Genomic DNA, 25,056 nt, shown 5'->3' with positions numbered 1-25,056 from the left:
CCAGTTCCCGCCACTTCCTGCTGCTGCTAGTCGCGGAAACACCAGTGTGTGTGTGTGTGTGTGTGTGTGTGCGCCACTGTGTGTCAGTGTGTGCATGAATGGGCTCTGCTTTGACTGGCGTTATTGTCTCTCATCTGCAAACCTCAGGTCGCGGAAGCACCGGCGGGATTCTGCGGCTGTCGCTGCGCGAATAATGGTGGCACACATGGCGCATCACGGAGACACGACGCCGCGGAGCGATGGGTGAGTGTCGGCGGAGAACTGCTGCATCAAGCCGCGCTAACATCACCCGCTGCTCCACGCGCTCCACGCAAACAAAGAGCGCGCGGAACCGAAAGTAGCAGAGTAATAACACTGCTGATCCAGAGGAGTACTGCTGCAGTCAGGATTCAGCAGTTAGTCACATTTATTAAGTTTATTCCACCGATATACTCTCAGAAACACGCGCGTCTCAGCATGACCTCGTTTCATCAGTCACACTTGTCTCCTCTAGATACACTGTTTCTCTCTTGATTCTTTTATTTCAAACGATACGCTGAAAGTTCACGATGATCTAGTCAAATTGTGCTTATGTGGGAACTGAAACAAGCCTCTTGGTGCGAATCTATCAGCAGTACTATGGAAAAGCACTCTGCTTATGAATATTAATAATTTAATATGACGCTGGCCAGTGGGATTGGCAGTCGTTTGTAAGCAAACGCTAATACAGGTGTTATATGTGAGTGATATGAGTATGCTAGATTCTAAAGGATAGTTCACCCAAAAATTAACATTCATTTAAAAAAATGACTCACCCTCAAGTTGTTCCAGGCTTGTATGAGTTTCTTTCATCAGCTGAACACAAAGATCTTTTGAAGAATGTTGTAATGGGGACCAAACAGTTTTCAGATTGTGTCAAAGCTCTTGGGGGTCCCCCTAACCAGATGATATTGTGCTGAATGTGTTGCCGTAGACAGCTGACTCCTGAAGTTTTTGATATTCTTCATATTCTGTGTGGTGGTCAGTTCACAGCTGTGACAGCAATTAATATTTTCCAATAAGTTTAAAAATATTTTTACCCTTATGGACATTTTTACCTTTATGCAGCCTTTTTTTTCTAGAAGTGTGCATTTATCTTTTGTGTCAAATTCTTATATTTAATCAATAAAGTCAATTAGAATAATAAGAATAATGCTCTAATTTAGTTAATAAGTTGCAGTAATATTAAAGCCTTAGTGTCATTTCTCCCTCAACAGGTGTAATTCACGTTTTGAGTGTTAAAACACTCTCCCACTCTTTAACATGTAGGCTAACTTATATTTAGGCATTATGATCACTCACACAGTTCATACATTTAAAATTAGATCCGTTATTGCGCTAAAACCCGTCACTCATGAATCATCACGTATGTCTGCAGATCCATAGTGATTGGCTAAAAGTACGGCCGCGATGTCAACATCAGCATCAGCGCTTCTGCACTGCAGTATATGCACACTTGGGCTTGTTTGTTAGCCAATAAGCCTATACAATTTATATGTTTGAAAACCGCCAAACTGACCCAAATTTTGTCAACCCGCCCAAGCCAATTTTTGCCTGCACAATCAAATTCAAAACCGCCCAATCTGGCAACACTGCTTAGAGGGACATGAGGTTAACCTGCAGTATCAAATGCATAAATAATGTTTTAATATTTTAATCCTAAAACGTTAAAAAATGAAAATATACTTTAAATGTGGAATTAAAAGTCATTGCTCATTTGAACGGGTGATTCATTCAGGAACGAAACACTGTTGTGTTGGTCAGAGACACAAACCAGTGCTGTGGATGTGTTTGGAACTATTTTTGTTGGTGAAATAGAGCAAAAATAGGCAATATGTTGTCTAAAACTTAATATTGACTTCTTGTTTATTGAATTGTTGTATAAAATCAATATCAAATTTGTGATTTTTGCGAAAAACAGCACTCTTCAAGTTATATTGATTAACTATTTGGAATTATATACACTGTATGATAATTGAATCTCTTACATCGTACGCACATCTGCACTTTGTTGCTTATGATGAGGAGATTCGGTGGTTTCAGTCTGAATCAATCTGAACACCTCTGATTGGCCACTACATTCCTAAGCTCAACAGAATCTTGTGTAATTGGTTATAATGATCAACGCTGTTAAAACACACAAAAATATAAAATATGCAACATGAGCAGGTCTAACTTTAATACAGCAATCAAAATTATTCATTTAATTCTCATTTTCACTAGTTTCATGTTTCAAGTATTATAGTTTTATTGAAAAACCAGGGGGGCCCCCAATGCTTATGGGAGGTCCGGGACCCCAGGAATATGAAGAATATAAAAAACATTAGGAGCCAGCTGTCCACGGTAGTCCTAAATGATACCAGCACAATAACACACAGCAAAACATTAGAGAATTTGTCAATATCGCACACGCCTATATCCAATGCACATTTTTAGTCTTCATTTTGTGCAGAAAATGTACTAGGCAAAGTAGAGATGCACGGTATTGGATTTTTTCCAACATCCAGTATGCAGATATTATTCAACTTATTTTGGCTGATAGCCAGTTCCGATATATTTTCTTTTGTTTGGAAACAACACTAAGTCTTTCCTCTGCAGAGACTCAATGAATCAATCACTGCATTTTTTCTCTCAGACAAATGCAGTGGTACCTTGACATTTTATTTAAAGATTTAGCATTTGTAGATGGTCTAAAGCAAAAATCTGAAAATCATTTAGAGCTCCTTGTGTTTAAGTTTCATAATCCCTTTGAAAAAGACCAAAACAACAGCAATAAATAAATAAATAAAAAACACATTAATAAATAAATCTGCATACTCTGTGTATCAGTGGTGCCCAACCCTGTTCCTGGAGATCTACAGTACCTTCCTGCAGAGTTCAGCACCAGCTCTGATCAAACACAACTGAAGCAACTAATTAGGATCTGACGGAGCACTTGATAATTACACAGGTGTGTTTGATCAGGGTTGGAGCTGGAACTCTGCAGGAAGGTACACATCCCAATTCCAGAGAAGTTGGGACGTTTTGTAAAAATGCAATAAAATCAAGAATCTGTGATTTGTTCGTTCTCTTTAACTTCTATTTAATTGACAAAAGTACAAAGTAAAGATTTCCAAAGTTTTTACTGACAAATGTAAATGTTTTTTTTTTTTTAATATGAACAAATTTACTTTACTTGATTTGACAGCTGCAACACAATCCAAAAAAGTTGGGACAGAGGCAAAATAAAAGTGCAAAGGTTATAGAATATCCATGTTAAACTGTTTTGAAACAGTTCACAGTTAGCAGGTGAATTGGTAATAGGTCTAGGTATCATGGTATCTTTGGGTATAAATGGAGTATCTTAGTCTTTGCAAGCAAAGCTGGATCATGGCTCGTTACTTTGTGCCAAATTTCATGAGAAGTGTCAAACAAAAATCATTTAGGTCTTTCACCAACTACAACACGCAATATTGTGAAAAGATTCAGGGAATCCAGAGAAATCAGGCAAGGCAGGAAACCTCAGATGGCACTGAATAAGAAACAGTTATGCTGCGGTGTTAAATATAGCCACATGGGCTCAGGAGTACTTCAGAAAACCACTGTCATTTACCACAGTCTGCTGCTGCATCATGCAACTTAAATCTCTGTTACTTGAGAAGAAAACTATACATCAATTCTATTCACCGATGCCGCCGGGTTCTCTGGCCCAGAACTCATCTCAAATAGTCAAAAACACAGTGGAGATGTGTGCTTTGCTCAGACAAGTGAATGTGCTAGACTGGCCAGCAGATCTTTCTCTTATTGAAAACATATGGCTCGTCATGAAAAGGAGAATCAGACAACAACAATCAAAGACTGCTGAGCATCTGAAGCATTGTTTCAAGAGAGACTGGACAAAAATCCTTAATTCCCAAACAATGAAACATTGTAATTAAAAGGAAAGTTGATGTAAAACTGTATTAAACATGCCTCTGTCCCAACCTTTTTAACCATCAAAACACAAATCAAAATATAAATACAAAATAAAAAAAATACATTTACTTTGGTCAGTGAAAACTTTGAAAATGTTTTCTTTGTACTTTTGTCAATTATATAAAAGTTAAAAGCCCTATTCGCATGGGATTAGTATTACCTGGTGACCTCCAGTCATTTGTAATAATTGTCCATGTCTGTAATTTGTAAAGTAAAAATTCCCCCGCAAGTGACCTACCATACCGACGAAAACCAAGGTCCTGTGATGATATTAGTCTTGTGAATCGGCATCTCTGTGATTTGGCCAGCATTTGGTGGGTTGCATATCATTTTTCAAGGTTTTTGTTTCCTGTGCGCCTTTTTATCCATCTTTCACAAAGAATGGAGCTGTATTGTAGTGTTTGATAGTGTTTTGGGTTCTGTCATATCGCTACACCATACAATTTGCAGAAAGAGAAAGCTGAAAAGGTTTTGAGGTTAATGTGTTACAAATAAATCAAGCCTAAAGCGTGAGATATTATTTTAACCTGGTGAAATGTAAATGACACAGCACAAGAAACTATATAAGTGTCTTTTTTGTTTTTAAATCCATCTAACAAGACCATAGAACGGGACTCTCAAAGCCTTGACATCATATCCGGGAGATAAATCAGTAAATTCGAGTAAAATCACAGGCTTCTCTTATCCCGTCCGAATACACCACACGGAATTCAGATGTGTGTGTGTGTGTGTGGGGGGGGGGGGGTGTATGGGGTAATTTCAAAATCACACAAGGTCCCTAGATAATACTAATCCCATGCGAATAGGGCTAAAGAGAATGAATAAATCACAGATTCTTGAATTTATTGCATTATTTGAATATTTATTCAGAAACACAAACTTAATGTTATTTGTGTATTTAATTTTCATTTTTTGGGAAGTAGGCAAACAATGTGTCCTAAGTAAATAAAAAGCCTTTCTGGACGGGCTTTAGGACCTGACTGCACAAACTAGTGTCTGACACTGTTCCTCATTGCACCCTAAACCCTTGCAGTCTTCCTCAGAGTCCAGACTTTTGTGGCGTAATGCCGCTTTAACTGTCAAGTCTGCTTGGAGCGCATCAAGGGTGCACAGAGGCTACGAAGGGGGTGCACCCTTCTGAATGCTAAAACAATGAATGGGACACCCTACAGTCTCATGGACTTAATGGACATGCGAACGTGGCATGTTACACATTGTAAGTTCGTGAGAATAAGTGTGCAGTTTGGTACAGGGCCTCTGTTGACTCTATCACACACCAAACTCATCATTCTGTAGGTGAATACTTAGATTAAATGAAGTGGTCCAAAACAGTGAATCTAATCCCCATTTAGGCAAAAGTTCACTTCAAGAATGAGCACACTGCTGACGTGATCTTATCGCTAGCACACCCTGGGCACATGTAGGTTATTTGTCTTATCGGCAAGGCATATTTGCATAATTTTTCATATCGGGCTGATGCCGATATTTACATTTTAAACCATTATTGGCCAAGTCCAATAACGTTCTGATAATATCCTGCATTCCTAGACCAAAGTCATTTGAACACATATGATGTTGTAATTGCAGCTTACAAACTCATAAATATACACCTCCCAAGAGGCCTGGAATGCACCATTAGTCAGTGTGTTTCTTATTGGTTCATGCACACTAAGCACAGCTCTTCAATAGAGCACCTGACAGATATTCAACAAATAAATAGACTAAATAACTAAATCATTTCCTTTTATTGCACATCACTATTAAGAGTCTCATGAGAAAGACTCAGATCATGCACTTCCCGTATGCAGAATGATGATGCGCTTCAGTGTAACTCCATCCTCACATTATGAACATGCATTCAGACTTCGTTGAGACCCTTCTCTCTTATTTTGTGTGTGCCACACACAAAAACAGTTGTGTGGATGAGGATGTTATGTGGGTGAACAGAAAGAGGATTTCAGTAGGTATTGGATAGAATTGAGGATGATCAGTATAGAGGAAGAGTTGACTAATCAGTATTTGGATGAGAAGTTGACGTCCTGAGATGCGTTTCCCAAAAGCCAACTGTGGTCGAAATTTCCTTTATTACCAACAGAGTTCAACGATTCAGTGTTTTCTGAAACCATAGTTTAAACAAACATTTGCAAACAGCATCACAAACGTACATGGTCGGATCTACTCTCTACCTCTGCCTATAGTTAGAAGCAGAGTTTCTTGTTAGTAAATAGATCATGCTCATGGGCACAATAAGCAAGCCTACATGCAAATACATTCCGGAACAGATTTACTAAACAGGGCAAATTAGCGTTAAAGCACAATTCCATAAAATCACCGATGGGAGGGGAAATTCTGTGTGTGATTTACTGACAATGCACACAGCAAAGAACACAGACACAGCCAGATCATTTCCATAATGACCAGCGCAGTCTAACAAAGAGCAGTGCAAATTACCGCCTGCTTTAAGACATGCTTTTTTTGGCCATTAAATAATTGCACAAATACCAGTAATTGGACGAGCGCAAACATTAATAAATCGTGTTGCGTGATCCATTTGAATACTCTCCTACAAATGCATATTCAGTCAGGTCAAGCACAAAAATAACTGTCCACACCTTTTCTGTGCTAATTCTAATGTCTTTGGTGAATCCTGACAGTACCATTTTAATGCCAAAAGACGGTTTGTGCTGGTGCAAACTGTTAGTAAAACTGGCTCTCTGTCTTTCATTCCATTTAAAATATATATGTTTTAATCTATATATTTTTTACGATCAATTGAGGCCGGATGATACTGAGGACAGGATAAAATCCATGAACGGTCACACACAGGAACCAATCAAGAACATTTGTGTTTGAATATTGTGTGCTTGTGTTTAAATGATGTGTGTGCTTTTCTAACACACTTTGCTGCTTTTGCTTGAAGAGTTTGTGATGTTGTTTGAGAGTTATTCCATGCAGTGAGGCTGCAGACTAGTGCTGCGCACCGCAGGAGTTTTCTGTTGTGAGTGTGGTTTGTTCCTCTAGCCTGAGGCCAGAGTGTTTTCAGCTCTGACGTGCAAACAGATTAAAACCCGTCACAGTGTGGTGGCACACTTCTCATGAAGCTGCAAATGACATTTGACTGTGAAATTGAATGTGCACTAGGACATGATCTGTGTGTCTGTTTAAGGGAGTGGTGCGCTGTATAATATGAGATGCTGGCACTGCTTCATTTCCTGTGATTGTGTGGCATGTGACAGGCAGACTCTAATATTTTCCATGTGAACAGGTCAATCTAAAGCTGAGATTTCTGAAACAAGGTTCAGCATAAAGTCGTGATCAGGGATATTGACTGAGTGCATGTCCTCTGCCAGATGATCGAGCCACCGCTTCTTTGGTGGTGATAGGTGGTAGGCTGTTTTGCCACTGTATCATCAGCGCTTCTGATGATGTGGCCATACCAGCGGAGTCGGGCTTCACGTATCCTGTCAACTATGGGCGCCATGCACATATGCCTTCGAACATCTTAATTCCTGACATGGTTGAATCGCATGTGGCTGAGAGACCAACAGAGCATCTTCATCTCCATACCATGGAGGATCTGCTCGTGCTTAGTGGTGCCTGGCCAACACTCAGAACCCTTTATCACGACTGGGTGTATGACAGTTTTGTGGATCTTGCCCTTGAGTTTTATAAGCATTTGGCTATCACAGAGGATGCCTGTAACTTGTCGCCATTTGAGACACGCCATGTTTACCCATGCACGGGCATCGGAGAGGGAGTCACCATCGCTCCTAATGAATGAACCGATATTTAAATTTCGTAACCTTGTTCATGGCTGCCCTGTAACTCTAATTGTCCCGTCAATCTGGGGTCTGCACTCTATGTACTCAGTCTTCTTGATGTTGAGGCGCAATCTGTGCACATCCAGCTGCTTGCTCCAATCTTGCGCTTGACGTTCAAGCCCACAATGGGTTTTGTCAGCTTGGAAGATATCGTCAGCGAATAGAACTGACCAGGGTAGCCACTGCCTTCTTTGCTTTCGACTTTAGTTTCAGTACTCTTGTCAGTTGTCGGCCACCTGCGAGACACGCCACCACTTAAACACAGCACCTTCTTCGCCTTCGTGGCTTCTTGAACTTTGTCAGTCCACCACCAGACCTGTTTGTCGATAAATCATGTTCTGGCTTAGTCACACCGAGCCGCTCTCCTGCCATGTCATGGTTCGTCTTGATCACATTTGCCCATTTGCACATAGTGTTTCGACAGGCTGGTCATCGTCAATGGTGGCAATGTGAGTGTGGAGTGTGGCAGCAAGTTGTTCTCTTAGCAGGTAGGTGCCACCACTTGATCCTGTCAGGGCCAGTAAGTTGGGCATGGGATCGAAGGCAGAGGTTCAGCCGTAGGTCGAGGGTTAGTAGCTGGTGTTGGGAGGCGATTGTCTCAGATGGAATCACCTTGGCATCCATGACAAGCTTGAAGTCGTGCCGTTGTATAAGCCTATAGTCAATCTGGGTCAAACGTCCGCCACTGGTGTAAGTGGCGGGATGGGAGTCACGTTTCTTAAAAAATGTGTTTGCGACAACCAGAACTCTGTGTAATCGAGGATTTGTCCGCTCTCTTTATTTTCGAGTCCCATAGCCTTGTCCACCATGTACCTGCTCATACCTATCTCGTGAAGCCCAGACATGTCCATTGAGGTTGCTACCAATTCAGGAGATGCTCATTGATGTTGATTGATCGAAGGTAATTGTCGAACTGGTGCCAGAATTCCTCCTTTTCAGTGTCAGTACCCTCGATCTGGGGGGCATAGACGGAGACCACCTCAGGATCACCGACCTGGTGTTGATCTTAATTGACATGAGGCGATCGGATGTGCGGCTGACCTCAACTACGTTGTCGCGCAGCTTCTTACTGATGATGATCGCTACTCTGTGTTCGGTTGTTAGTTACTCCATAGTAGTAGAACTTATACCATTCTCTATGTCTCTCGCCTTAGCGCCTTTCCATTTTGTTTCTTGTATGCAGGCGATATTGACATGCCGGGGTTTTCAATGAATCGACCAGTTTGCAGGTTTTTCCAGTAAGCGTGCCGATGTTAAGGATCACAAGTCATAGATGTTGGACTAGCTTCTTCAGCCTAGCAGGTAGCCCTTGTCCACTTCTCATATCGTTCAGGCGGGGACGGCCCGCGTCGCTTATGGGGGACACCCTAACATTTGGATCCAAGTGTCGTTGAGGCATTGCATCTTTATGCAACAGGAAACAGTTTCGATCAGCTGACGTTTTGGACCGTCTGTCGCTGACTGCCCTCACCGTTGGCCCGATCAAATAAATTGTTGGTTTCTGGGTGGCACCGCAAGGAGTTGGTGATGGGATTTTGCCGGCCTGTTAAACATAATTAAGAATAACAGTACAAAAACCCAACAATGTATTGTCACAGTAAAAAAGTAAAAAAAAAAAAAAAATTCTAAGCCCCTATTGTTAGGGTACAGACAAGACAGAGCAAGTTACTTCTGGTATGGAACGAAGTTTCAGCTTTCAAATCTGGTAATTTTTTGAATGAAATTCAAACAATAAATCTTTAATGTGTCATGTTGGATCCCCGTATTGCCTGTATTGATCATCTCCTCCTCTATACTAGTTATAGCATGAAATAAACGTGAATGAACATCAGAAGGTATCTTGTTTCAACAAGGATAGACATCAAAACACACAATTTTTCAAGTTTAACTCCACCAATGTTAATCTACTCTCCTGTCTGGTTTGTTTGTCAGACAATATATGGCAGATTCTGCATTATGATTGGTCAGATCCCCTTTCAGTCAAATTCTCACTGAAGGGTCAGTTTTAACAATAATAGTGGCCTATGAAATTTTTTTTTTTTTTTTTTTTTTTACAAAAACTTTGGGATTTAACATTTACAGACACCAGTCAAAATTATGGTTTGATTAAGTATAAGAAGAATAAGTAAGAATAACGGCACCTCCTTTGATCTGACACTCTTAAAAATAAGCTGTGAATTTGCATTATCGGTTCTCTACTGTGTGTGACACTGATGCTGATGAACGCTGTAGTAAAATAGACTGACAGCAGAGATGTGATGGGTTCATGAGTTCATGTGCGTGTGTTTGTGGAGAAGCGGTGAGGGTCAGGTGTCATGTTACAGGATCATATGACGGCATGAACTACTGCATTACAGGCCAATGACACGACAAGACTGCTCCTGTTTAATCAACAATGATCCTTTGTATAAATACACAACAGCAGCAGCATCCTTTAATATAATGTGTATGGCCAGTAAAATGGTTTATGTATTCCTTACAGGTTTATACATATATAATGGCAAAAAACATTAATAATTCACAACATGTAGTCACTTGTTTCAATTGACAATAGGTTATCATTACAATAGTAAAATCTGTCAGATTGTCACATTTACAGGACATGACTGCACTGTTGTGTACATTTCCATAATTAATTATTAGTACATTTCACAAATTTAACATTAAATGAAGGCCAGGATTGCAACTTTCCATTGGTAGCAAGTTATTTCTGCCTCCTAAGGCCTTCTCTACCACACTGATGTTTTAAATATTATCCAAATTAAAATGTAATGTTTTTGCATGTATGTTTATGAACTGATACTTACATGTAGTTTATTTGCTCTTTTCAGGAATGGAGAGGTTTCACCATCAGACCTGAAGGGTAAGTCAGTGTGTTTACAAATCCTATTCAAACCTGACCGATCTGATTATATTAACCCTGTAAAACCTGACATGTGACATAATAGTCAGTAAAAATAGAAGAGTTTATTGAACCTTTAGACAAAATATACCCCCCCCCCATTTTATTTTTGGAGTGTCATATTTGATACATATGAAGAACATGGAAGAAAAAAACAACTCAAAATTTATTCAAAGGCCCAAACTGAGCAAAAATATGTAATTTCAAAAAATATAATGCAATGCAATCCAATGCTGATTGAGAGATGAAGAAATAAAGGCTCCTCAGAAGATGTGAGATGTTCTGGAGGCTTGTGAAGATCATTCCTCCGCTGAGGAACAGTGAAAGTAAAGCTTCTGGAAACAAACGCTCCTCAAAAGATCCGATGATCAGATTTGAGACTCTAAAACATGATTGATGGAGAATCAAGTAAAGCTGAGCTGCTTCAGTCCAGTAAGAGTTCATCTGGAGATATTACTGCAGTTATTCTGACCTTTACTTGATCAAAATCACTCAAGATCTGACAGCAGAAAGACACGTGAAGCATTTAGAAGCATTTATAATGTAGAGTCTTAGACATTTGCATATGAAATATATTAAAGCTGGTTAAGCTTGAAAAGAGAAAATGACATCATTTCCAGTCATAGGAGGGTTGAGAGGCTCTGGTTTAGATTGTAAACACAGTCATGGTGTCTGCACATGTACAGTGTCCAGTAGATGTCAGCATAACCTTACTAAGCTCTTTATCTACATGTTACACTCCATATATAATTATTACTATTATATTATTTAACTTTAAGGAACAAAAATGTTATTTTTCTGTGGATTCAGATTTACCAAATTATAATAGTTCATCATACACAGAAGTAAAGTTTGGTGCTGAAAGTGTTGGGTAACTGTATATATTAGGCTTTGTTCAGATTGCCAGCAAAAATCTGATTTTGTATATCCACATTTTATCCAGATGGGCTTTTGAAAACCAAAAAAAAAAAAAAAAAAAAAAAGAACATTTGATGATTTTTTTCAGATTTTTTTCCCCCAGTCTGATTAAAACCACATTTGAAGGTGTTTGAAATGTGATTCCAGTCAGATTTTTACAGCTCTGTCTCAGTCTGCTGCTCAAATCAGATATCCTGTTGACTTCTGAATCACTCAGAACACAACACATAACAATAACATTAAGACCGGTAACGGAAGTGCTGGATGTGTTCATACAGTATTCAAACAAAGTCTTAGAGGTGACTTATTCAAGTATTTCACCAATATTAAGGTGTTGTATTTAGTTCACGCAGAGGAGAGAGGAGACTCCAGAACTGTCACCATACTCAGATCAGACACAGAGAGAAATTCTTTTATGTTAAAACCAAAATGTGTCAGCAGCCCAGACGGGTTCCCACAGCGTCTGAATGCAGTAAATGTGCAGCTGTGTTGCCCTGCAGAGTTCAGTGGGACAGATCAACCTTTGATCTTTATAGATGAATGAAGGTGATACTGCAGATTAAACCCAGACTAAACCCTCAACCTGCGTTTAATGTTTGACATGTGCCTTTCATTGTTTGAATTACATTATTTTACTGTAATACCAAAGCTGTCTTTACTCACCGTCAAACCATGCAGCATATATATCACTGACCAGTCTGATTAAGATTACAAAATACCACATTACCACACTAAAGCTGCATTTCTACACTGTATCGTGGCACATGGAGAACTGCAAAAGCAAATCAAGAGCAACTCTATATACAAGTCAAAACACTAAAAGTAACATGAAAGTCAGGGGGAGGACACCCACACACACAGACACGTGCACACACACTGAGAGAGAGAGAGAATGCTATCATCACAAACGGAAACAGGAAGCCCAGACTCAATAACAAGAGTCCCAGAACAAAATGAAACACAGAAACAGTGACCTCCAGTGGTCACAAGAGGACCAGAGCACCTAATGTACAATCAGTGTGATTTCTGGTTAATTTCTGTTGTTTTTAATGAAATATTCTCTTCGGAATGAATCAGGTGAGCTTTAAAGGGTGAGGTTATGAGTTCATGAACCCTTCATAACCCTGTCATGTTTGTGTTTTCTGTTGAACAGATCATCCTGCTGAAAGTTCTCACAGCAGTACAGGTGCGTGAATTCATTCAGAAGTCATGTCTGTGGTTTGATTTAATAAGGCACCAATTGTGGAGTAGCATATGAAGAATTAACAGACTGTAAATATTCCATCTAGATGAAGTTGTCATTCCCTATGTGACAGATTGGCATCAGCATTTTTCCTAATGTCTCATGCAGAAAACTTTCAAATATCAGAATCAGTGCAGCTGCAGGAACAAATGTGTGCCTCTTTTGTTCCCTCCTGCAAAAGACAAATAACACACAGATGATAACATGAAAACATGACTGTTTAGGGTGGATTGATGAATGCTTGGGTTTAATAAGAGCTCCAGTCTTTGTGTAATGGTGAATCACATCTGCACAGCAGTCAGGAGGAACCTGACACATAGTGACAAGACATGATCCATGTGTGATTCTACAGAGGAACAATGGTAAAGTTTGATAAGAGAAAATACGAGGGCCGTAGAGTCATTAGAAGTTTGAAAAGTTTTCTGTATCAAACTGGGCTTTTACATACTTTGCATATGCTACCATTATTAAAAATGAATATTTATTATAATGTACATTTTGCCCCCGAGAGGATTTTCCTAAAAGCGCTAGATAATGTTATTACATTTGACTAAAACACAACTTTTTTTTCTTCTTCTTTTTTTCTTTTCTTTTTTTTGATAATTTTGGTACTTTTGGGGGGGATTTTCTTCCTACTTTCTTACACTCATGGTGTTCCTTGCCAAAAATGACCAGTCTACAAAAACATTATAAGCTTATTAATTTCTTGCTATGCTATATTGTTTACAAATATTGGTAATTCCCTCAGATTTTGAGAGAATGTTTCCAAATTATCAACAAATTTTTTATTTTTATTTCTCACTCAGATCGATGAAGTCTCAGATCAGCCAGTTCCAGATAGAAACACTGCTAACTGAAAGCTAGCTGATAACAAGACTGAATCCAAGATGAGGTGATAATACAGCATAATGGCAGATTTACAAGCATCGTTTTTGACCGATTGGACCAAATTAGCTGAAGGATTGTCAGCACAGGGATAGAGTCGTCTGTCATCTGCTAATCTAAACATCTATGATCTGTATTTTGAGAGGAGCTGTGTGGTGAAGTGTCCAGGCGGCAGTCAAACCTTTTGCCAGCTTAGTCTTTCTTAGTCTGAGTCTTGTTTGAACGGTCTTTGTTAGTTTTTCTCATATTTAGTCAGCTTATGCCTTTTTTCTTTCCTTTTAATTTAGTGGAGTGGTAGTTGACTAAAATTCTAGGAATTTTAGTCTAGTTTTAGTCAATATATAAACTCATATTTTAGTCATGCCGCGTAATAGTGAAACTGATAGTGATTGTTGTCATTTCATTCGAATTATCACACTTTCACCTGTAAACACAAATCAAGAGAATGTCAGCTCATATACATGCTTTCCTGACCTCATCTAGTTTCCTGATTTATTACATTTACAGTATATACACTCGCTACATTATGAAAACTGGTCAAACTCAAAAGCTAAGAGTAAAAGCTCCAATATTAAGTATATTCAGTGATTTATGCCAGTGTTTCTTCCTCAAAGGAACAGGCCTGATGTGATATGAATGTGCATGTGTTTGTTCAGATAACACATCGACGGAGGAGAGCTCGGAGGAAGAGGAGGCCCACGAGGAGGAAGAGGAAAGAGATTCAGGTTCAGATTTGATCACTGTGTACAATCTGTTCTGGTGAACTAGAAAACACTCCTTATGATCTACTAAAATATTAGTATCTGAACAGGAAGATATCTTGCAGTAAGATGAAGTGCACTGAAAGCCTAACATACAGTAAACACCTTTCCATAACAATCACAATAATGAGACCGAGATTTTAAGATCAAATTTAAATGTGAAGCTTTTGATAAACGCTCCTGTATTTCCAGACTCCGACACGAGACCCAGAGCAGAACCTCACACCGGTAATGATCCTCGTCTCATGCGTGCTGTGTTTAGATCATGAGCAGGTGTCATTAATCTGTGTTTCTCTCCCATAAAGCCTCAGCCGAGCCGCTTCAGTCCTGCTGTGAGAAGTGCAGAGCTCTGAAGGTCAGCCTCTGAACACAGAACACAGATCTGTTTTGTAGTAGACAATCAATAATTACACAGTGGATATCAACCTTAAATAGTATTTCTAAGAAGTACCCTGACATGCATACTTTCTGCGGGTCTTAACATGTCCTTAAAAAGTCTTACATCACAGCAGAAAGTCTTCAGCTCTTAAAGTCATGGCAATAAAAAATAAAAATAAAAAATAAATTCAAGATGAACCTCTGACAGTTTGCTAGTGTTCTTTTTCCATTCTATCTACTCGTTTTCTTTTCATTTATTATTAAAAAAAACCCATGCTAAGTGCACATCTTACAAATTCATTGTCCTTATTTGTAAGTGGCTTCAGATAAAGGGTCAGCTAAATGACTGAATGAAAATAAACGTTGCATGCATTGCTAAAAATAAGGATCTTCCTCAGTATTTTGTCTGGTTTTCCAGTACAAATATTCAAACTTTCTTTAATCAAGAAACATTTTCTTACTAAATTCCAGACAGTTGTCTTTGCTTGGTCTTAAAAAGTTTTATATTTACCATCATAAACCCTGATATATTGTGACTTTGAGCACAAGGCTAGTAGCGGCTCAATACTGTGGCTTCTCTGAAGGCATTATTTTACTATTATTCTACACTAGGGAAAATATTAAAAGTATTGACAACTATGAAATAAAAAAAGTATGTAGTGATAAACGATGAGCCCTTCTTTTATTCCTCACTATATGATCTGTCAATAAATTTATATATGATATTTGTCTATAAAACTAATTTCAAGCATTTAAGTTTAATAAACTTTTTAAGATCAGGAGAAACATAAATTCAGTGAAGTATGGGGTCAGATTTGACTGGTGGTGTATCTATATACCAGTATGTCGTAATATATAGCAGTGGTTCTCCAGAAGTATATTTAATATTGCTGCAGCTTAAAATTAAAAACTGGCATTTTCCAAATGGAAAAAGTGATATGAAGTGCTGATGATGAATGTAAGGCTGACACAACACTGTTTTTCCCTCACAGAATCCCAAATTCGAGCTGGTCACCCCCAGGAAAATATCTCGAGATCGGCTACAGTAGGTTCTGGTCCTCCATACTGTACATACTGTATGTCCTCACTGACGTGATCGGTCTCGTCTGACTCACAGCAGATGTGTCCCTCGCTTTATGACTCTCTTTTTCTAAATGACCAGTGCTGCAGTCTAAACTTGGCTAGTGTAAAATCCAAGGTGTAATGTGAGAATTGTCAAATGTGTCATTGAATCATTTCTGTTGCATGGTATTATTTTCCAGTGAATAATATGTCAAGAAACCCAAGGTTCAAATGCCACACATGAATCTGTAAACCTTTGAATAATAACTGTTCGAAAGTTTGAGGTCGGTTTTTTTATGTTTTTCAAAGAAGTCTCTTCTGTTCACAGAGGCTGCATTTATTTGATCAAAAACACTAATATTGTGAAATATAATTACAATTTAAAATGGCTGTTTATCTGTTAAACTGTAATTGATTGGTGTGATCATTTCAGCATCATTACTCCAGTCTTCAGTGTCACATGATCTTCAGAAATCATTCTAATATGATGATTTGCTGCTCAAGACACATTTCTGATTATTATCAATGTTTTTCTCCAAAAAGACAAAAGTATTGGACCCCCTTCTAATGAACAGGTTTGACTACTTTAGTAATTCCCATGAGTACAGATCTTAATGTTTGAGCATATAATGATATTCTGGGGAATTGTGTGCTTCTGATTTTGTGCAGGAGCCTTTTCTATTCTAACATGACAGTGCTTCTGTGTATAAGGTTCAGAAAGTGTCGGTGTGGGAGAACTTGACTGGTCTGGAGTGACTTTAAATGCAGACCTTGAGCCAAAAACTCATCACCAAACACCAGTGCATATGGCTACATTTTAGACACTTCCAAAACTGTTGCAACACAGATGGAAATGCAACTTTTAAATACATGAATTATGTTTCTAACTTTGTTGCCAAGTGTCTTTTTTTCTGTTCTAAAGAAGGCGGTGTCCCAATACTTTAGTGTTGAAGTATGTTTTTAAGAACTGGGAAGTAAAGTATTAAACCTTTTAGTGATCGTTACGGCTTATCAGTTAAATAAAAGCTGATATTGTCTGACTGAATTGAATTCTGATAGAGGGAAGGTGCTGTGATAACTGTATAGCTCCAGTGCTTGATCAGAGCAGTTATCCGTGGCTGGACTCTTCTGCAGGCTGCAGCTGGATGCGGAGGGTGTGTACGAGTGTTCAGACACTGGGCTGGTGTTCGAGGTCTCTCAGCGTGTCAAGATCACCTACTGCGTTCTCTCCTGGAGCAAGTTTAGCACATACTTGACCGGATCTTGGAAATTCGCTGGTCCCATTTTCGACGTGGACTGCGATCCGTCTATTCTCAAATCCGTCCAGTTCCCACACTCACTGTGTCTGGCAGGTACAGAGATCTCATCAAGTTTTCACAATGGGGCTTTCGGTTTCTCCCAAAGAATAAGAGCTCGTTTGAGGGGTTTGACATGAGAATTGTTTATTTTCGATCATTCTTCTTCTCTTCCTTCTACTCGCTCTTTCGCTGTCATCTTCTTCCGTCTCTTCCCTTGGCTCTCAGCAGACAAAGACAACGAAGTGAAGTTCAGCGTGCTGCATGTGAAGAACAGCCGTGGACTGATCGAGCCCTCGGCGGATCACTCCGGCAGTCACGTCAGGTGGAACGTGTCGTCGTCTCTTTCTCCCGTGGGTCCGATTGTTCAGACGTCTAAATCTGCAGAGCATCATGGGGTGGTGCAGGTGTTCAAGGAGGTGGGTCATGAGAACTCCTTCTCCTTCAGAGTTTACCTGGCTGGAAACAACTGCTCTGACATCAAGGTGAGGAAACACGTCAAGCGGTTTATCAGCAACAAAAAGCCTACTGCTTTCACAGAAATGACACAGTGTTTACACAGGGTCTTATTCTCGGTAGCACCGCGTTTGTGAGCTTCTGTTTAAATTTGATTTCAGGGTTAAGCTAGAGCAGCGCTGAGCTGTGTGCCCGTCTCTTCAGGGACTAGTGGCACTAACATCAGATCAGTTTCCGGTTCTGCATTTTGTTCAAGATGTCCTGCCGCTCTGGACGATTATTGCTCTGCTCCGGAGTCTGTGATGTTTGATGTTCGATTGTGTGGGTGTCCTCATCTACTAAATGCCTAGAAGCTTTAAAGTACCTGTAGGATCTCAACATCATGCTTTCACTTTTCACAGTAGCGGAGACTTTCCATGACTAGGCATCATGAGTTTGTTTCTTCATCAGATTTGTAGAAATGTGTCACTGCATCAGTGTCTCAGCAATGGATGCTCTGCAGTGAATGGGTGCCGTCAGAATGAGAGTCCAAACAGCTGATAAAAACATCACAATAATCCACAAGTAATCCACAGCACTCCAGTCCATCAGTTAACATCTGGAGAAGACAAAAATATTAAACACATCCAGCATTAAGACGTTTTTAACTCAAATACATAGAGTCTATAATCCATAATAACACTTCCTCCAGTGAAAAAGTGCATGTGCTGTTGTCTCAGCCACATATTTGTTTAGAGCTGTTTAAACGCTGCTTGATCTGTGCAGATTTCTCTCCTGATTCACACCAGAACACTTTTTCACTGGAGGAAGTGTTATTATGGATTATAGACATGTATTTTAGTCAACGGATGTGTTTCATCTTTTGTCTTCTCCAGATGTTAACTGATGGACTGGAGTGCTGTGGATTATTGTGATGTTTTTATCAGCTGTTTGGACTCTCATTCTGACGGCACCCATTCACTGCAGAGCATCCATTGCTGAGACACTGATGCAGTGCTGCATTTCTACAAACCTGATGAAGATACAAACTCATCTTGATCTCTGATGACCTGAAGGGGAGCACATTTTCAGCAGAGTTACATTTTTTGGTGAACTATTCCTTTAAGAAGTAGTGACGGAGATGCTTAGCCTTTAAAATAGTTGATCGTTAAACATAATTTGTGAGCTATATGAGAACTAATATGAAAGTTACTTATCCAAATTTGTCCCTTTCCAGGTGTCACAATTTTAAAGAGGGCCCATTTTTAATATGTAAAAAGTCAAGTGGAAACCAGTCATTTGGCTCTTTCATCTTCATATTGATCCTATCGTGAGAAGTGCTCAGCTCAGAGAATGAACATTGTTGCATTGTGGCCAAAGAAAAATTACAGCCCCTGACGCAAAGCCATACTTTCTGGTTAGGTACTCACCAATATGACACATGCCAAAACTGTTGAATTGAAGTAGATGCGCTTGATAAATGTCATCTATTAAAACTGGCTCATCGTCTGACGCTTCACAACCGTTTGTGCTCTGCTTTCATGTATCTTTGGACAGGGGCTCGTCTTTGCCTTCTGCTGTGGGTTTATTAATCATCACACTCTCATGTGAAATGACTTCCTGTGGTCAGCACACCACAGAGCGGTTTCAGCGCAGCGTAATTCACGCTGTCAGAGAGGCAATTTCAGTTTGTCAGTCAAAAAAACTCACAGAATGCTTGTAAAACCTTTAGAAGGTCTAAAGACCTCATGTCCTTCCAAATGAATATGACTGTTTCTTCTAAGAATGCTCTGTCCTCTTCTGTGCATATAATCAAAGGGACTGGTCTGTCAAGCTCAAAATAACAAAAAAACACCAGAAAGTATTATGAAAAGTTGCTTTATTTAAACTTTGGTCTGCCCTAGTCTGATTTTAGAGGCCTGTGTCACAAAGATGGTGTAGTTTTACCAACATAAAACCTCACTAAATTCCTTGTAAAACGGATGATTGTCTAGTAATAAATATGATTTGATAATAGTAAACCACCAGCTGGCAGAACGTCAAGAGAAAACATTTTCTCATTAACAACCTTCCAAAATGAACGAAAATTAACATATAAAACAACTAGAATTATATTATGCCCCATCTGTTGGTGTTTAATATTTTAATTGTACTTACACAGATTTTTGTTTCATTGAACAGCGACAAGATATTGATTAAAACAATAAAAATCATTTATGTGCACATACTTAACCAACAGAAAACTCGAAGTCAAAACTCAATTCACATTCATTTCTATAACACGCTATGCAATATGGATTGTTTTAAATCAGCTTCACAGAAATAAACAGGAAAATAACAATATTAACGTTCAAAATTCATCAATGTCAGTTGTAAAACAGCTCTACAGACGATAATAGTGGCATTATTAAACTCAGTTCAGTTCAATAGCGCTGTCAGAGAAGTGACGGAAGGATTGTAGTTCTGTTTAAAACAGGTGGAATGTGTTTGGATTTGTCCAAATCGAACTGATGCTGAACCTGAGTTAGTTTAGCGTGACAAGACTCTGCGAGAGGTTCTTCAGCATTACAGCTGATGCCATGTTTTGCAGGACATCAGGAGGGCCGTTCGGCGGGCGAACAACTGTAAGAACAACAAGAGGTACATACAAGTAGACAAGCCTCCCACCTGCATGCTGGAGGAGAACAGGAGGTACCGTCTGATCAGCGAGCCCATGGGTCACATCACACCGGAGGTACTGCAGACGCAGATCACAGCTCACTCGCTCAGCTGGCAGTGTGTCACGTGTGTGTGTGTGTGTGTGTGTGTGTGTGTGTGTGTGTGTGTGTGTGTGTGTGTGCAGGACATGCTCTTCTCTCCTGTCATCGTGGAGGTGAAGGGCTACTTCGAGGTCTTCTTCGAGGAGAGTCCTCCCTTCAAGCTGTCCTTGACTGATGCTGACTCGGGTCACACCGTATGGACCGCTACCATCAGAGAGGGTACGGCTCAGTCGACACAAACACCAGACGCTCCTTTGCCTTGGTGACAAAAATGTCTTTATTTGAAATGTTTCATCTATACATTCAAGAAATGCTATTTTCCAACCTCAAGCCTGAAGTCACAGGCCTATAACTGACAAAAATAGGAGCAAATGTTCCCTTCAGATTAGTACTTAACAAATATGTTTTTTAAAAGCCCAGCTGTCACCCAAAGCTTGATATTATTTCAACCCTTTGACAGTTTGTTTAAAATGAATACACTTGAGTACGCAACTGAGTAAAATCTGAAAAAATGTGATCGCTATGATGTTAAAGCTAATATGTAGACGCAATGAATCAATGCTAAATACTTAAGGAGGATGATTATCTAAATGACTATTTCTTCACGTCTTATTTAAATATGATAAGAAAATCAAGCCAGTATTTTGAAAACGGGAAATCAAAAAATAACAGGGTTGAAAAATACAGAAAAAAAATCTGTAGTTGGTGAGAAGAAAACTATTGTATTATACATTAAACCTAACTTAATATATCAATAATATCTCAAAATTTAAGGACCGATTTCTCACGATTAACTAGTTGTTATTAGCATGCATATGACTAGCATATTGGCTGTTTATTAGTACTTATAAAGCACATATCAATGCCTTATTCTGCATGAGCACAGTTTAGATCCTTTAATCCAGCCAATACCTAAACTTAACAACTACCTTATTGACTATATTAATAAGTAGCAAATTAGTAGTGCATTGGGGCAGAGGTCATAGGTAATAGATAGTTAATAGTGAGAACTGGTCCCCAAACTATAATTCTGTCATAAAATTCAGTTTCCTGTTAATTTGTAACAGTAAGACATGGAGACACAGTTTCCTGAGAATGGCCTGTGTTTGTAAAGAACAATAAAAGTAATTATAAATCTTTTACAGGAGACTGTGTACATCATCTAGATGAAAACCCCAGAAAACCATCAAAAGGTATGTGGTGCGTCTCTGTCCTCAATACAGTGCTGCGGGGATGATGTGCTTCTGTAGGCCAAAACCCAGAAACCAGTTGCATTTCAGCGCATCTAGTTGCATGAAGTAAATGCTTTTTTTTATTGTTGTTGAATGCCTAAAATAAGGTTTATTTTTTTTATGTTTTATTCTGTCATAAAATACATCTATAAAACTGGATTTTTGCCGTAAAACTTTTATTCATCTTCAAAATCATTTACTCACTAGTTTAAAAAAAATAAAAATAAAAACGGAAAAAGCTGAAGCGTAATGGTGGCAATGCTGAAGTCATATGACTCGGGTAGTACGTTTATATCCAGTGATTAGCTTTTCACTACTGATGATTGTATTTAGGCTTCAAAATTTAGTATTACCATTTCATATTTTAATTATCATTAAAAATGTGATTTGAACAACTCAGGATAAATAATTGTTATCCAGCATAAAGCAGGATAATAATGTAATAGCTAGTAAACCAGTGTTGTTTACGAGAAACAGCTGTAATTCTGGGCATTCTGGGCAAAATCCGGACATCTTTGATATATTATTGTTTTAGTGTTTATGTTTGTTGATATTAAATATGAAACTTGGTGAAATTATTGATGTCAGTACTTTTTGAACATTACCAGCACATTTTAACAATATCGTGATAATGCTGATAACCGTGATCATTTTGGTCATTATAAGCATGATAAGAAATTTTCAAAATCATAAACTTGTGATGGTCACAGAGATGAGTTTCCGCAATAATCTAAAAGACAGTGGAAAAATCCTGCTGGGTTTATATTGAGGGAACCAGAGTGATGTGAACTTATGGGTTTGTCTACAAAAATGCATCATCACTTCAGCGCTCTATTCATCACATTGTCAGGATGTTCAGGAATGATGGATGTTTTGTGGTCTCGCCGTCTACAGGCAGAAAGAGACAAAGTAGCACGTCAGAGGAAGAGCTCTGTCACAAACGCAGTAAGAAAGCTCGCGGCATTGACGAGCCCGGTAAGTATAGGATGGTCTCATTACAGTATTTATCCTGATCTATGTTGACTGGAGTGCTGGCGTGTCCTCAGACTGTAACGCGACGGCCGCGGCTCCGGACCTGACGGACCAGCAGCTGATGCAGGTGGCCAAACGCATGGGGAGGGAGTGGAAGGTGGTGGCCATCAGCTGTCTGGGCCTCAGCAAGCAGGACCTGGAGGAGATGGAGGCCGCCGAGGAGAGCGTGACCATGCTGAAGTTCAACATGCTGGAGCGCTGGAGACGGCGACAGCCCAAGGGAAAAGCGGGAATTCAGGATCTCCACAAATGTTTGAAAGACAACGATGATGTGCCGAATGAGGTCATTGCTGTTCTGGACGGTGAGTGTGGACGGGATCTGGTGTGTTTTAGTGTGTATCCTCAAGCAGGAGGGATGGCCTGGGCTCAGTGTTACACATGAAAAAGGCTTGGAGGTGTGTCTGTTCTTAGAGGTTGACCGATATATCGGCCGATAGTAGGAATGTTTTAATGATCAGCAGCAGCCAGTACATTTTTGTTTGGTTGGTAAGAGTCGGAAGCAGGACTTTTATTTTTATTTTATTTGTATTTTATTTGTCTGTGTGATATCAACCATTAGCCACTATATACTAGCGGTCGACCAATATATATCCAAAGCCGATATACTGGCTGATATTTGGCATTTTTTAATAATCTGCATCGACTGATAAGTTTTTCTGTTTGGCCAGTGTGTCAGAAGCAGGACTTTTATGTTTATTTTACAGATTTATTTTCATCAGGGCTGTTTTTTTTTTTCGTATTCATTTTTAGATTGATTTGTAATTTGTAAATATTGTATAAAATTAATGTACATTTCATTTCAGCAATTGTTATGCACGTGTTGGCGTATGATATTAGCATCAGACATCAAGAAAGTCTGTATCGGTCAACCACTATTCTTTTTTACGTGACCTGCTGGTGACAAGGCTCATGGAGTGAGATGTGCATCTTAAACAGATGTCCAACAGATCAAACACAGCACAGGAATGCAGAAGTCCTTTAGGAGGACAGTTCAGACATGTGACGTTCAATCAGGTGATGCCTGTGATTTTGGCAATCATTCCTGTTTAACGCAAGACACTACAGACACAACCAATGTTTTTTTTTTTTTCATGCACTGGTCAATTTTGCTTCAATGTCATGTCTTTTTTCAAACTAGTGGAAAGAAAACATCCAAGATACACATTTAAGTGTTTATTTTATTGTACTTTATCTATTTGCATCTGTAGATTTCAATTCCAGTTCATATCTTTAAAGAGCTTTTTACATACAGCAAACAAGTTTTTTCCTCTCTGTATTCTGAAGAGATTAACTAAGGGGTTTGTTTATATATCATTCACACTGATTTATACAATATTTTAACGATGTATTTGTTTTCTGTCTGTTGACAGTATTTTCTGACTTTATGGAGTGATAAAAAAGTCAAATCCGAAATACCCTTTAGAATAACATTTAATTCTAATATTTCAGTAATATCATACTGTAAAATTGAAACCTGGCTTCATCTAGTTTTGAGACTTTTGTTCTGGAATTGTTTGTAGATTAATGTGTATTGACATAATGCTTCATTTTCACGTTAAACCATAACATTTTAGAACTTGTTTTAATGTACTGTAATTAATGAACTGGTGAAGTATGGTGATATTTATTCACTTGTAGTGTCTTGCTTGAAACACATTTTATGCTTCCTCTGTGCAACATGAAAATCTTTTGGAATGTCCTTTGTGAAGTGGCTTGATGAGTGCAGTTTTTAGGATGGGACATACTGGTATAATATGAGACATTTCTGTAATAATTGCAGTTACTTTTACTACAGTAAACAGTGATCATTTGTAGTAATTCTGATAATGTGTGGTTTGTGTTGTCTGCCATTCTCCTCATCAGTACAGGGCTTCTGTTTCAGTACAGCATTCCAGCAGAACTGCTGTTTGTTTAATCATACACATTCACATTGTGTCTCTTCTTTTTCCAGAGATGCTACAAAATAATTCCACTACATGAGCTTCAACTGTGAGATGAGCACACGTCTGTCCACCTGTCTGGAGTCTGGGTGTCTGACCGATCATTTTAACCACTGATAGAGAGCGATGAAGACGTCCTGAAAGAGAAGTCCTGAGGTGTGTGCTCGTACTGGAATCTGGAGCTTTCAGGAAGAACTTCAGGAGAACTGAGCTCTGTAGATACTTGACGCTCTTAGTACATCTGGTACATTTTTGTATGTAGCTCTTTGTACATTTTTAGATACTGTACATATTTGAATGTCTTTGTAAGGATTGTAAGTAGAGCTCAGTTTGTTTTGTTGAATTATGAGCCGTGATCATATGTATTGGTTTTTTTAAGGACCAGAGTCGATTTTTTGATCTCAGGTGCCGTCGTTCTCTG

At 39.0% G+C, this 25,056-nt stretch overlaps 1 protein-coding gene across 3 annotated transcripts; it reads left to right on the top strand.

The window, feature by feature from the left end:
• Window positions 1-8: 8 nt before the first annotated feature.
• On the top strand, window positions 9-25,021 carry LOC122139768 (NACHT, LRR and PYD domains-containing protein 1a allele 5-like). 3 transcript variants are annotated; one of them, XM_042738950.1, is made up of 15 exons: window positions 9-243; window positions 10,625-10,656; window positions 12,767-12,799; window positions 14,398-14,466; window positions 14,695-14,730; window positions 14,808-14,857; window positions 15,873-15,925; window positions 17,077-17,294; window positions 17,466-17,722; window positions 20,263-20,406; window positions 20,515-20,650; window positions 21,577-21,624; window positions 22,558-22,638; window positions 22,710-22,997; window positions 24,647-25,021. In XM_042738950.1, the coding sequence occupies exons 1-15, from the start codon at window positions 95-97 to the stop codon at window positions 24,673-24,675; spliced, it is 1,623 nt and encodes a 540-aa protein (XP_042594884.1). In that variant the 5' UTR covers window positions 9-94; the 3' UTR covers window positions 24,676-25,021. The 3 variants fall into 3 exon arrangements, with proteins under 3 accessions (XP_042594884.1, XP_042594885.1, XP_042594886.1); XM_042738951.1 differs by having other exon boundaries at window positions 11-243; window positions 17,469-17,722; XM_042738952.1 differs by having other exon boundaries at window positions 62-243; window positions 14,398-14,599.
• Window positions 25,022-25,056: the final 35 nt, after the last annotated feature.

Source organism: Cyprinus carpio, chromosome B15, assembly GCF_018340385.1.
Source record: "Cyprinus carpio isolate SPL01 chromosome B15, ASM1834038v1, whole genome shotgun sequence".
NCBI classification, from domain to species: Eukaryota; Metazoa; Chordata; class Actinopteri; order Cypriniformes; family Cyprinidae; genus Cyprinus; species Cyprinus carpio.
This window is presented reverse-complemented; position numbering and strand designations above follow the sequence as displayed.

Coding starts and splice junctions, on each gene's coding strand:
- LOC122139768 (XM_042738950.1), top strand. CDS start 95: ATGAATGGGCTCTGCTTTGACTGGCGTTATTGTCTCTCATCTGCAAAC. Junction 10,657..12,766: donor TTCACCATCAGACCTGAAGG/GTAAGTCAGTGT, acceptor TCTGTTGAACAG/ATCATCCTGCTGAAAGTTCT. Junction 14,858..15,872: donor AGAAGTGCAGAGCTCTGAAG/GTCAGCCTCTGA, acceptor TTTCCCTCACAG/AATCCCAAATTCGAGCTGGT.